Here is a 14,090-nt window from a genome sequence, read left to right as displayed (position 1 = left end):
GGGTCTTATACTTAGGTTTCCATCCTTGGTCTCAAACTCAAACTTCATCCTACCGAGGACTGAGCAGTTAGTTGGCTTTTATTCTATGCTATGCTTTTATTCTTGGCTATTCAGGTGAGGGAGGCATTTGAGCCAAGAGACAGCCAAGATCTTGGATATTCCAGGCTCTTGTTTGGGTCTTTTCCTTGGCACATAAAAACCAAGGAGAAGGTCTGGATCTTAATCTTGATTCTGCAATCCAGAGCTGTGGGGCTGGTAAGATCCTTGAACCTCTCAACTTCATTTTTGCCTTTTTGTTAAATGAGGCCAGGGCCCAACCCAGGTTATTGCAAGGGTAAAAATAATGTACAAAAATGCAGTCCTTTCCCCATACAGTGTAAGCCTTAAGTTCTTGGTAATAGCTGTGAAAAGGCCACAGAGACTTATCCCCAAAGGATAGGCTTGAAGTTACCCCAACAGCATTTTCTGTAACGTTTTTTTCAACCCTGAACCTGGACGCAGGAGATAGCCTATACTTGGGAACTGGGTCTAAGGAGCTTTGGAGAATTTCTATCCTTAAGGATACAGAAGAGGGGGCAAATTGAATGAGGTATTTTAGTCTTACTGCCAGTCTTAAAACAAGGGACCCAATCACATTTCATCTAACTACCTCCCCACCCTGCATCCCCCTGTTGCGAGCTAACAGAATACCAAGTCTTCATCTTAAAAAGTACGGTAACTTTTTACATAAAATGTGACAAAATAATGTGCAATTACTTTATGCAAAACCAACAACAGGAGCTGTGTAGCCAGCCAGGTGAGCTTCAGAGCTGCATTACTTCGCCAGGATCATCTTTGCTCATTTCCACCGGAGTCTGGGGGGGAGAAAAGTATGTCAGGTGGGCCTTACCTAGTGTCTGCTGGAGTGTGGGCATGAGGCAGTTGCCCTCCCTGCTGAGGACAGGCACAAGTAGTTTTGTCCAGTTCTGTGTCTTAATGCCTTTGATCCCAGTTGCCAGAGGGACATAGCCACGGAGGAGGAGGCCAAAAAGGGACAAATATCCAAGGTCTACCAGGAAGAGAGAAGATCTCTAGCACCAGAACCACTTTATCGACCACCATTTACTCGAGGAGAAGGAGGGAGGTCTGGGTTTCTGGTGTGAGCTGATTTAAGAAATGCTACTGAAGCCAGAGCGCACAAAATGGCCCCCTGAGCACAAAACGAGGTGACCTACGTCAGACAGCTGTGACTCTGGGCCTGAGATGTCTTTACCTCTATATCTCCAGGTTCTTTGAAACTGACGAATCTAAGACTAAAGACTCTTAAGAAAATACGTATAAAAGACATGAAAGAGAGGGAACCTTCAGTGAACGAAAGTAGAAGTACATAAGCTGCAAGGACTTCCTTAATAAAGAAAAGACTCTTAAAAAGAAAAGAAAAGACTCTTTGTTCTAAAGTTCCTAGAGTTGGATCTTGATGCTTAGCTCATTGATCTGGGGGAATACATTTCAAAGTAGGAATAGAGACCAAAGTTGAAAGCACACTTACCCCTCCTGGGGGATACTTATACCCCTTCCACATGGTTCCTGCAATGAGAACCAACCATAAGACAACAATCATCGTGGAGTTTCTTGCTCAGCTGGCGGTGTGTGCTGGGGAAAATGAGTGGTTCTGAAAGGTGTTCAGTTCCTTGAGTCCTGGGAACTGGGCTGTCTTCATTCAAGACCAGATGGTGGATAGCCCAGCATGATAGCTCCTGGCTGGAGAGTTTTGTGGTCTAGTCTGAACTGCAGTGGCTTGCCATGGCCATTTTGGGAGCCAGAGCTCAGACACCAATTGTGACATCAGCTCCTATGACCTTGAGGGGGGACCAGTCAGAGTAAGCAACTATCGGACAGCGTGCCTGGCATGTTGGGGCCAAAGAACCCTTAATAAAGGGCACTGTTCGGGGCGCCTGGGTGGCTCAGTGGGTTAAGCCGCTGCCTTTGGCTCAGGTCATGATCTCAGGGTCCTGGGATCGAGTCCCGCATCAGGCTCTCTGCTCAGCAGGGAGCCTGCTTCCCTCTCTCTCTCTCTCTCTCTCTGCCTGCCTCTCCGTCTACTTGTGCTCTCTGTCAAATAAATAATAAATAAAATCTTTAAAAAAATAAAAAATAAAAAAAATAAACGGCGCTGTTCACTGGTGATCCTACGTGGTTAAGATCTAACTGGCATCACTTCTTTATTAACTCCTCTCCCATCAAAATATTAACTACTGGTTTTATGCAATCAGATGCAAAAAAGCATTGCTATGCAAACAAAACAAAACAAGACAAAATATCCTGGATTAAATGGGAGGATTGTCTAGGCATGCTGTGAGCAATTTACTTTCTATACTATTGCTAGGCTATTTGAAAGAGAACAATCTTGCATTTTGTGAAACACCACAGGTAAACCCTCATTATGCAGGGTATGCCCCCCTCTCTGTCTCGCTGGAAAGGGAAGGGAAGGAAGATGGGCTGTTATGCTCATTTCACAGCAGGAGAAAGCTGAGGAGCAGAACAGTTTCGGTGGTTTGGTCAGGATCAGGCAGCTCAGCTAAGCTGGTGCCCAGTGCCGCTGTCCACATCCCCATCCCCTGTTCCTGTCTATTAATATCTTTTCTCACAGTCTTTGAAAAGAATACTTAGGAGATGTGCTGAACCAATCTTGGAACCTTGGCCTGCTGCCCAAAGCAGGGCTTGCTGTCTTTTTTCCCCACCGCATACCTCAAACCACCTCCCCTTTGCCAGCTGATTGTTTCCCAGGGGGACATAAACTCCCCACTGAGATTTCAGAGCGTTGTGGCGTACTCTGGAAAGGGAGAAGTTGAGTCCATTAGACCTGACCACTCACTCAGAGCTGCGGGTCTTCCAAGGTCTGGCTCCTCAGTCGTGTCTTGTCCTCCTGAACAGACCACTTCTCTTTCCACTTCAGAGTTGGAGGCTGAGTCAGAAAGAAATGTAAAGGCAGAAGTGGTTCTACTTGTTGGCCAAGTAGGTAACCGCCTCTGTATGACGCAAGGGCCGTTTGGAGGTTCCCCCAATGCTCACATTCCCTTCCCGACCAGTGACCTCTCATCTGCTTGGCCTGAAACCCTGTCTCCAGCAGACCCCTTATAAATTCCATAATGCTTTGAGATAAATGCTATTATGTATCCAAGAGGCAGGTGGAACTTGAAGATATCCCAAGGGGATGAAAAGTAGCCTGGGAAACGAACTCTGTTCCCACTGCATCCTGACCTCTAATTAGTGGCCAGACCTCAACTATCCTTCCCCTTCGGTCAGAAATCCTAGCTGGGAGGGGGAGCCAGAGCCAGAACTGCCCACTACCAGGGGTTCACAGGCAGGGTCATTACTTACCATGAACTCCGGAAATGTGCCCATGTAACATGCAAGTCCAACAAAAAGCATCCAGCCAAGTACAATCATGATAACAAGTAAAACAATGTCTAAGACACAACTGCGCAGTTAAAGACTATTCACCAAGATCTTGGCAAAGGAGTGTGCTCATGAAACCCTCAGTTGGAGGTCTTGCATGTCAGTTCCAGTCCTTGGTTCCAAAGGATCCACACGGCCCTAGTGGAGAAGTTAGGAGTCTAGTAGTGCTTTGTGACATCATCGGTCACATGGCCCAGGCTCACAACAGGTCAGAGAGACTGCCCCGAGACCAGTAGCTGCGTGGCAAACTAAGCTTTTTATATGCATTCTCTCATAGCAACAATATGAAGTAGGTGCTATTATCAAGCCCATTTACTAAGAAGACTGAAGCCTAGAGAGCCTAAGTGACTTGCACCAGGTCACAAGGCTGGTGCTCCAGACCAGGGCCAGGACTCAGGCCCAGCTACCCGTTAGGAAGCTGGGCTCCTTAGGCTAAAACAGGGAAGACAGCGATTGGGAAGTGTGTGAATGGAATAAACTGAATTCTAGGGAAAAGTGAGACATCTCTTATTTCTGTCCTTGCAACTCTCTCATCATCCCAAGGGCTCTGTCACCATCATTTTATACCATTCTTCAATATCTTTGGTCAGTAACTCTCTGCTGGTTCTCCTCACTTGGCCTTCAAGAAGCCACAAGAAGTCCTTTCCTCACAGAAACCTCCAACTCATGCTGTGGCTCCCTTCCTAACCTGTTTCCTAATTTCCTTTTATGACCACAAACTTCTTAAACAAGTGGTCCACACTCAAAGCCTTTCTTCCCAATCTCTACCTTTCTTCCATATATCACATTCCAACTTCTGGTCCCACACCACTACTTAGATGCTCTCAGAGGTTACCAAAGACCTCCTTTTGGTCAAGTCTAATGACCTCATCTTCATCCCTTTGACCTCCATGCACTGTCACAATGGACCCTTCTCTCCACCAGAATTCTTTCTACAGACACACGTCCCTGTCTTATTTTGATATGCCCTTTATTTGCTTTACATTTTTGAATGATGAAAATAGGTGCTCATGGTAAAACATGAAACCACCTGCAGACATATAAGAAAAATTTAACAATCTCTCCTCTTTTCCCTCTCAATTCCCACCCTCATGATGTACTCAATCCTGTTGTGTACCCTTCTACCAAAGGATCCTCCATGAACCTGCAAACATCAGTACACATATAGAGGGATATAGAGGATTTCTTTCCAGTGTTGCTTTACTAAAGGTGATCAGATTACTCACACTACTAAGAACCTCGCTTTTCTTCTGTTAACAATAATACATCATGGACATCCTCCTGGGTCAATGGATAAAAAAAATTTAAACACATTCCTTTTTTTAATAAGAAGTTTTATTGAGGTATAAATCACATATGATAAAATCCACTCCCTTTTAGCGTGCAGTTGATGAGTTTTGAAAAATGTGTCAATCTCATAACTACCACCACCATCAGGAGAGAAGAAATCTCAATTATCTCAAAAAGATCCCTGTGCTCCGTTGCAGTAAGTCTCCTCCCTTGGACTCCTTGCCCCCTGGAAACCATTTATCTGCTTTTGCATTTTCCAGAACTTCACATAAAGAGAGTGACAGGCTCATTCACTGGCTTCTTTCGCTTAACATAAAGCTCTGAAGATTCATCCATGTTGTCCAATAGCTTGTCCTGTTTTATTGGATGAACGCATGGCCCACTGCATGGACAGCACAGTTTATCAATTTACCTTTCAGAGAACATTTGGGTTGTTTCCAGTTTGGGTTATTATGAGCAGAGTTTGGATTATTATAAATCTGTGGGTAGTTTCCTGTGTGAACGTTAAGTTTTAGTTTCTCTAGGGTAAAACCCAGCAGGGGTATTTGAATCTTATGGTAAGTGCCTGTTAAAAAAACCTTTTATCACTATTCTCAGCAATTTTACTTTGCTGTGACTACGTAATTTTCTGCATGTTTCTTCTATTTGGGGTTCAGTGAGCATCTTAGAACTGGGGTTTATGGTTTTCCTCAAATTGGGAAAATACTTGACTAATATTTCTTCAAATATTTTTCTGCCTCCCAGTTCCCCTCTGTGATCTCCATTACATGCGAGTCCAGTAACCAATGTGAATGTGTCCCAAAGCTTGCTGGTGGTTCTGTTCATTCCTAAGTCTTTTGACTCTCTTTGTTTCATTTTGGATAGTTTTCATTGTTTTCTTTTTTTAAAGATTTTATTTATTTATTGGACAGAAAGAGAGATCACAAGTAGGCAGAGAGAGAGGAGGAAGCAGGCTCCCCGCTGAGCAGAGAGCCCGATGCGGGGCTCGATCCCAGGACCCTGAGATCATGACCCGAGCCGAAGGCAGCGGCCTAACCCACTGAGCCACCCAGGCGCCCCTCATTGTTTTCTTTTTCAAGTTCACTCGTCTTTCCCCAACGGTGTCTAATCTTCTATGAATCCCATACAGTGCATTTTTCATTTGATGTTTTATTTCTCATCCCTTCAAGCTCAATTTGTCTTTTAAAAAATTCTTTCATTTTCTTTTTTTTCCACGTCAGGTTCATGCTTCCCTTTGTATCCTTGAGCATTTTTGTAAGATTGATGATAAACATTTTAAGGATCCATCTGCAAATCTACCATCTCTGTCATTTCTGGAGATGTTTGATGGTTGATTTTTTTTTTTTGTTATAGGTGATATTTTCCTATTTCTTTGAATGCCTGGAAAGTTTTGGTTCGATGTTCATATGGTGAATTTTACAAGGTTGTCTACTGGACTTGGTTATATTCCTTTCAGTAGTGTGGGGTATTTTGTTGTTGTTGTTTTTCGAGGATGTTTGGATCAGTTTGATTCTTTCAAGGCTTGTTTTGGTATTTGTTAAGTGAGCAAAGAGCAGCTTTTACTCTGAGGATAATTATCCCCATTACTCAGCTATGACCCTTTTCATGCCCACTGGGCACTCTCTCTGATGCCTATTGTGTTCAGTCTTTCAAATCTGTGGAATTTTCCACAACTCCTGGCCCTTTTTGGAGCTCCAGGAAGTGTTTGGCCTGCTGTTTGTGGGTGACTCTTATCCTGGCCAAACTCAGCCAAACACTCACACAGACTCCTACTGAGATCTCCAGAGTTCTCTCTCTGTGGAATCTTCTTTGCCAGGACACCAACCTGCAGCTTCCTGGCACTCTGGCCTCCTTTGTACTCGGCTCTTTCTTTACAACCTAGCAAGACTAATCTTGGTTTGGGGAACCCCACTGTGCAGCAGTCTGAAAATCACTTCTAGGCACTAGGCTGGGGCAATTGCAAGGCTCATCTCCTTTATTTACTGTCTCTCAAAGTTCACAGGCCTGTGCTTGCTGCTTCTTGCGCAAGATCTGAAAACAATTACTTCATATATTTCGTGCAATCTTCTCTTTGTTTATGGAGAGAAGGCAACTCTGTAGCAGTTGATCCTTCTAGGTAGACACAGGAATCCATTTATTCTTTTTTAAATTTCTGAATAATATAGTCCACATTTATTTCCTTTTTCTCCTAATGATGAATCTATCAGTCAAGAGATGGAAACCACACAGTAATTTTAACAGAGAAAGTTTAATAAAGAGAATTATTAACTATTCTACCTACACAGACAAAGCATATATAGGGAGCAGCCACCACCCCTAAGGCTGAGGCAAAGCACCCAAGGGAGAAACATACTTGTAAGAGTGCCCCCCGCCGGGGCACCTGGGTGGCTCAGTGGGTTAAAGCCTCTGCCTTCAGCTAAGGTCATGATCCCAGAGTCCTGGGTTCCAGCCCCGCATCAGGCTCTCTGTTCAGCAGGGAGCCTGCTTCCTCCTCTCTCTCTCTGTGCCTGCCTCTCTACTTCTGATCTCTGTATGTCAAATAAATTAAAAAAAAAAAAAAAAGTGCCCCCCGCGCTTCAGATCTGAGATCCAACACTTGGTGAAAAAGTGGTGGCCATCCCTGACTGGATGGTAGAAAAATCCAATCAGCTGCAAGCCAGACCTCATAATGAGAGAATCACTAAATGCTGGTGAAATTTGCCAGGAAGTCTCCAGGGGGGTTCTGGGAGGCTCACTGATCACTGCTGAGAATCTGCCAACAGAATATACCAGGATGCTGGTGGTAGAACTCAAGGAGTTCTCTACGGGGTGTAGGTGGTAGAACTCAAGACAAGCTATTCAGTGGCAGGGACGCCATTGAAACTCAATGGAAAACAGTCCATAGAGAGGCCATGGGAAGTCAAGGACCACTGGATAGTCCCCACGTGCCAGCCACACAGCAGAACAAAGAGAAACAAAGGCATCCTGGAACCAGGAAGAGAAGTTTCTTCCTCCTCTAGTAGCTCCCCAAGGCACTCCACTGATAAAACTTATCATCCCCATGAGCAAGGAAAAAGGGTTTTACAGGGGCGCCTGGGTGGCTCAGTGGTTTAAGCCGCTGCCTTCGGCTCAGGTCATGATCTCAGGGTCCTGGGATCGGGTCCCGCATCGGGCTCTCTGCTCGGCAGGGAGCCTGCTTCCCTCTCTCTCTCTCTGCCTGCCTCTCCATCTACTTGTGATTTCTGTCAAATAAATAAATAAAATCTTTTAAAAAAAAAAAAATAAATAAAAAAGAAAAAGGGTTTTACAAGGTTCAAGTTCATTACAGCAGAGTAAGCGGTGAATGGTGGATTCGGAGCTGAAGGGCAGTGAGTTCATAAACCGCACAATGTGCATTTAGGTTTTCTCCCACTTTTTACCACCGTACATAATGTTGCAATTGTTACACATTTCTTAGACAATTTCTTCTGAGTAGTGCCAAGTTTTTACTTGATAACCAGGAAAGCAGGAAGATGAGAGAGTATGCCAGTTCCAATACAGCATAACAATGGAGAGGCTATATAAAATCCTTCCAAAAAAAGAACTTAAGAGAAGAAAAGAAAGATTGTAATTTCATTTCATAAGGACAAAAGATATCTTTCCAAGGACAAAGGATGCCTGTGGTGGGACTGCCTGGGGTGCAGCATACACTATTGGTCAATGAACAGCAACACAGGCTCCATACATCTAAGTGAAGGATACTGGGTTCTGATGCACACGTTTTTTAAAATTTTCATGCAGTCTCATTTACTTTTTTTTTTCGTTGCCTATGCCTTGGAGTCCTATTCAAGAAATCACTGCCAATGACTGCCATGACATTTTCTTCCTATGTTTCCTTCTAAAAGTTATATTGTTTTAGTTCTTACATTGAGGTCTCTGATCTATTTTAATTTTTATATATGGTGTTAGGTAAGAGTCTAATTCATCCTTGTATATGGATATCCAGTGTTCCCAGCACCATCTGTTGAAAAGACTGGATTTCCCCATTGAATGGTCTTGGCACTCTTGTCAAAAACCATTTGACCATGTATGCAAGGATTTATTTCTGGGCTATCTATTCTATTCCATTGGTGAGGTACTTAAAGATGTCAAAATCATAGAATTCTGAGTTGCCAGAGGCTGGGAAGATGGAAGAGTAGGAAAATATTATTTAATAGATATAGGGTTTCAGTTTTAGAAGAGGAAAAGCATTATGGAGATGGGTGGTAGAAATGGATGGGCAACATTACAAATGTATTTAATAACAGTGAACTGTATACTTAAAAATGGTTAAGATAGGCGCCTGGGTGGCTCAGTGGATTAAAGCCTCTGCCTTCGGCTCGGGTCATGATCCCAGGGTCCTGGGATCGAGCCCTGCATCGGGCTCTCTGCTCAGCGGGGAGCATGCTTCCTCCTCTCTGCCTGCCTCTCTGCCTGCCTCTCTGCCTACTTGTGACCTCTACTTGTGACCTCTGTCTGTCAAATAAATAAATATTTTTAAAAATTAAAAAAAAATGGTTAAGATGGTAGATTATATGTTATGTGTTTTTTTTTTTAAGATTTTATCCATTTATTTGACAGACAGAGATCACAAGTAGGCAGAGAGGCAGGCAGAGAGAGAGAGGAGGAAGCAGGCTCCCCCTGAGCAGAGAGCCCGACGTGGGGCTCGCTCCCAGGACCCCGGGACCATGACCCGTGCTGAAGGCAGAGGCTCCATCCCACTGAGCCACCTAGGCGCCCCACGTTATGTGTGTTTTACCACAATGAAAAAAATGAGGGGAAAGAGAAGTAAATGATAAGGATACATGTGTCTGATATTTGGAATACCAGGATTTCATCCCTGAACAATGTCTGATAGGACAAATAACTATGAAAGCAAAGAGTATAAACAGAGATCAGAAGCAGAACACCAAGAAAAAAATTCTAATTTTAAACAAGCCATTCTTGTAACTTTTCTCAAGCTACAAACAAAGATGCGAAATATACACTGTTCCCATTTCTTAGTTTGGGGATTTTTTTTTCCTTTTAATATAATTAACAACTTTGTACCTGTGTCTTGGGTACCTTAATTCCAGTAAGACAAATTTCCAAAATTTTTCTTATAGTGTCAAAGGTATGTCAGATTACTTTGCCCAAAGATTGTAGCAAATTATGCTCCCACTGACTACATTTGAGTTTTTTAAACCAGGGTGCAAGGATGGGCTTCAGTGGATCTCTGAACATTCCCAGAACTGGAGACAAAACGGACTGCATATGTTGGCATGTACATTTTTCTGGGACAGATCTGTATCTTCCAACAGATTTTTTTTTTTTTTGAAGTCTGAAATGCTAATAAGGCTGAGAACTAGTACACTATACCATCTTCTCCTTATGGCTTTGGTCACCCTACACTTATATTCATTCAGCAAACTTAACAACTATCAGAAGAATGAAGACATGCATAAACTCAAGTATGTGAGGCACTGGGAATACAGAGACAAGTGAGATCTGACACCTGTCAGGACCTTACAGTCCTTGGGGACAGAAAGAGGGGAAGAGATGAAGTAGTTCAGTACAATTAAAAAAAAAAAAAAAAACCCAGGCAGGGCATTAAAGGTTAAAGCATAGAAGACACAACATGTTTGGGGGAAAAGTGAATATTTCAGCCTGACTACATTACAGGCTGTAATAGTGCCAATTTCCGGACGTGGGGGGCCAGGGTCATACCAAAGTCAGCCAGTGTTTGTACTCCACAATCTTCCTCTTATGAGTAAATACCAACAGGCACAGAACTCTAGCTTCGTAGAGATTATTAATCATGAATTTTCATCACAATTCACACACAGGAAGGCAGCAAAATGCACAGAAAAGGAACATGGTCTCTGACACCACTTTCTGCAATAATTTAACCTTCCTGAGTCTTGGTTTCCCCATCCATAAAATGGAGCCAATTATATCATAAATCCTCTATTTTAAGGTACATACTTTTTCACATTTTAGTTCTTTTCAAATAGGTGTGTTAAAATTGGTATTTATATTTAATTTTGTACCCTTTTTTCTCCCAAAACCTTGTCAGTAATGATGAGGGAGCAAGAGGCTGGCTGAAGACAAAGCAAAAGCTGGCGCCTTGCACCCCCCACCTTTCATCCGCTCCCCTCCATACGTGTGGCATTCCTCAGGACCCCTGACCGCCATAAAACGATAAATAGTTAACTTGCAGAGATCACAGTCCTGCAAGGTAGGAGTCTCCCTTGGTTTGCAAATATCCTTGAGATTTACAACAAAGAAGTTACCTTATCAATAGCCCAATCTCCAAAGACACAGAACTCAGTTCCTCAAGCCTAATGTTACCCTCCCCTCCATAAAAACCGAAGGAGGTGGAAGTAGAAGGAAAAGTAAATAAAGTTAAATTTCTTCTAAACCTAAATCTTATTAACAAGGATGCTTAATAGCAGGAATGGAACATTCCACCAGACTCCCAATTGTCTTTACTCGATAGCAACTAAGCCTTCAATATCCTGATAGTATTCTTTGCCCCAATAGCCCTTCTGAACACCCCTTTGTCCTCACCTACCCAACCGTGGGGTATATAACATGCCCACCTTCACAACCCGGGGCGGCCGCATCTCTGCCTGCCCACGGGCCCTGTCCCCGTGCTTTAATAAACCACCATTTTGCACCAATGACGTCTTAAGAATTCTTTCTTTAGTCGTCGGCTCCGAACCTCCTCACCCCACCGAACCTGACTTAGGTTCTGGGACTTCATCAGTAATACATCTCTTACTCAACAGGATCTCAGAAACGAGAAAATAGGTAATACAATCCTAAACCTCAGTTTCCTCACCAGCAAAATTGAGATAATTCTATGTAGGTCATTGGTTCTGAGAAGATTAACTGTGGTAAGCACGTAAAATTCTTAGCAAAGAACCTTCCACACAGGAAATGATGGCATAAAGTGTTCACAGGACCTGTAAGTCATTCGTGACTAAACCAGAAGAGAATGAGCTGTTTGGATGAAAGTCGTCTTCCATAAACAGTTCTTTCCTCAAAGATTGAAGACCCTTGCTCAGGCCTCACTTTTAACCTGGTATAATTTCCTTGATTAAAGGATTTCTGACAGGGTCTGTTAGATCTTAGAGGCCCTGGAAGTCCCATTGGTTCCTAGGTTTGGTAGATCTGCCTGAGGTGCTCTCAGAGGCCTCTTATCTTTCAATCTTCTCCCCTCCTCCCTTCTCTCCGGTCTTCCTCTCTGGCCTCAGAGGCAGTCTCTTCACACGGCAGCAGTCAGACCTACTCCTTTAAGACTGGGTCACATCACTTCTCAGTTCAAAACCCTCCAGCGGCTTCCTCTTTCTCTCAGAGTAAAAGCCTAAGAAAGAAAAATGCAGCCCCTGACACCTGGGAACTGGTCTGACCCAGCCAGGAAGGTCTCCCTGTTGTTAGAAGTTGACGTGGCACTCAGGCGAGGCTATGTTATGCTCCTGTTGGATAAAACAACCTCACAGACGCAAACATCAGACAGGGTCACTCAGACCATGATAAAATGAGACCAAATAAGGCCACTTCATAATTTTGTCTAAGCAGAGACAAACCCAGGTCACTGTGTAGCCCATGAGATACCAAACATCCTCTTCTTGCTGCTAATGCATATGAGTGACTGCTTCTTCTTTACCAATTACTGCTTTCTCCTTGCTCCAGTTTGCCTGTTGTATGGATATTTACTGAGAAATCCAATCACAGAACTGTCTCTGCTTTCTCAAAGCTCCCAGTCTAGAGTGAAGGTTCACTTCATTAAACCCTCCCGCAAGTCACCCAAAGCCCCAGTCCTATAATAGGTCTTTCTCACACTCCCGCAGTGAGCAGTCCCAATGGATCTCCACAGTATCTGCTCCCTCACCGCGAAGAATAATCAGCCCCACATGCTTAAGTGTGGGTGTGTTCCTGATGCTCTTCTGGCTATAGAGTATGACAAGCCAGAATCACAAATGTCTACAAAGGCCCCACAGGCATTAGAATCAACACATTTGTCAAAAATGATGACTTGAACCACACCTCCCCCAGAGTTTCTGATTCTGTAAGTCTGGGGATGGGGTCTTAGAATCTGTATTCCTCACAAGTTCCAGGTGATGCTAAGGCTGTTGAGTCTGGGGCCACACAGGAAGAATCACTGCCCTAAACCATTTGTGGCTTCCCCTTTATTTCCCTGATTTAGCCTACATCTGTCTCCTCCCCTTACTTCATTCTACTCCAGCCACACCGGCCATCTTGCTCTTTTGAGCTCACACCTGTTGTAGGACTTTGCTTTGAATGCCCTCTAATAGAGAACACTTACTCGCTCACCTTTCAAGGAGACCTACCCTGATCTCCTTACCCTGTCTTTTTAAAAATTTATTTCCCACAACACTTAATTACCTTCCAGCATATGGTCTCGTTTACTTATTATATGCATTGTTTTGCTCTCCTCCTAATAAAAGAATGACAGCCTTAGGACAACCGATATTTTTTTCCCATTTTGTTCACTGCTGTATCCTCAGGCCTAGAAAAAGATCTAGCAAATAGTCAATGCTCAACAAAAGTTTGTTGAATGAATAATACCCTTTCCGGCCTTTATTTTCTTCTAAGAGAGTTACAGCATTCCTGCCTCTGGCTCACGGTGTAAGTACAACCTCGGTCCTGCTTACCCATCCTCCTGACAGTTACAATATCCATCTTCTTTTTAAGGCCAGCGGCTCATATCAGGGATAAAGCAGGTAAGTAAATCACAAGTCAAGGAGACCACACAAAGCCAGCAAACTCCATCCCTTCCTCCTCTCTATGTGGATGACCTTATCCACCAGTCTACCTTCTCTCTTGTTCTGAAACTCTTTTTCTGACTAGCTTTTTCCTCTCCCTGCCACCAACAGTTATGGCGCCCCTCCCTAAAAAAAAAAAAAAAAAAAAAAAAAAAAAAAAGGCAACTCCTCCCCGAATGCTGCACCAACCCTCACCATCTCCCAGTTTTTCCACAATGCTTCTTCTGACTCCATTTTCCCTTTCTAGCTCCCTGAAAATTTGCTTCTGAAGTTCCGTTACCTCTTCCGTCCTAAATCTAACTATAATTTTTGGTCTTGATCTTTCTTGATACTCTGCTGAATTTAACACACCCTTCTAGAAACTCTTTCAAAACAGCGCGAGTTGCTTCTACCTCCTTTACTGCATCTCCTCGGGTCCTTCCTATTCCTCTCCTTACAGATGTCCCCAAGTTTCCTTCCAGCAAGGCGGGTCGTGGCCCCGGGGCGCTAACGTCTTTCCGACCGCGCTCAGGATCCGCGCTGGGGCGCTGGTCCGACTCCCGGGCGGAGCGGCCGCTTAGCCAGGGCGTTGGACGCGGGCGGACTTTCCAGCTT

At 43.8% G+C, this 14,090-nt stretch overlaps 1 protein-coding gene across 4 annotated transcripts; it reads right to left on the bottom strand.

The window, feature by feature from the left end:
• Positions 1-742: 742 nt before the first annotated feature.
• Positions 743-14,081, bottom strand: SPTY2D1OS (SPTY2D1 opposite strand). 4 transcript variants are annotated; one of them, XR_004289357.1, is made up of 5 exons: positions 4,207-5,605; positions 3,361-3,576; positions 2,843-2,944; positions 1,529-1,566; positions 743-854 (listed from the first exon to the last, which is right to left on the bottom strand). XR_004289357.1 is itself a non-coding variant. In XM_032359234.1 (5 exons), the coding sequence occupies exons 2-3, from the start codon at positions 3,427-3,429 to the stop codon at positions 2,855-2,857; spliced, it is 159 nt and encodes a 52-aa protein (XP_032215125.1). In that variant the 5' UTR covers positions 3,430-3,576; positions 13,889-14,081; the 3' UTR covers positions 743-854; positions 1,529-1,566. The 4 variants fall into 4 exon arrangements, 3 of the variants coding, with proteins under 3 accessions (XP_032215125.1, XP_032215124.1, XP_032215126.1); XM_032359234.1 differs by lacking the exon at positions 4,207-5,605 and adding an exon at positions 13,889-14,081 and having other exon boundaries at positions 2,855-2,944; XM_032359233.1 differs by having other exon boundaries at positions 2,855-2,944.
• Positions 14,082-14,090: the final 9 nt, after the last annotated feature.

This window comes from Mustela erminea, chromosome 9 (assembly GCF_009829155.1).
Source record: "Mustela erminea isolate mMusErm1 chromosome 9, mMusErm1.Pri, whole genome shotgun sequence".
Classification (NCBI taxonomy): domain Eukaryota; kingdom Metazoa; phylum Chordata; class Mammalia; order Carnivora; family Mustelidae; genus Mustela; species Mustela erminea.
Note: the sequence above shows the minus strand (reverse complement) of the source record. Positions and strands in the feature narration are given on the sequence as shown.

Bases quoted from the DNA above. Each gene is read 5' to 3' on its own strand.
- SPTY2D1OS (XM_032359234.1), bottom strand. From the start codon at position 3,429: ATGATTGTACTTGGCTGGATGCTTTTTGTTGGACTTGCATGTTACATG. The intron at 2,945-3,360 runs GTAAGTAATGAC...TTTCTGACTCAG, and splicing joins GCACATTTCCGGAGTTCATG to CCTCCAACTCTGAAGTGGAA.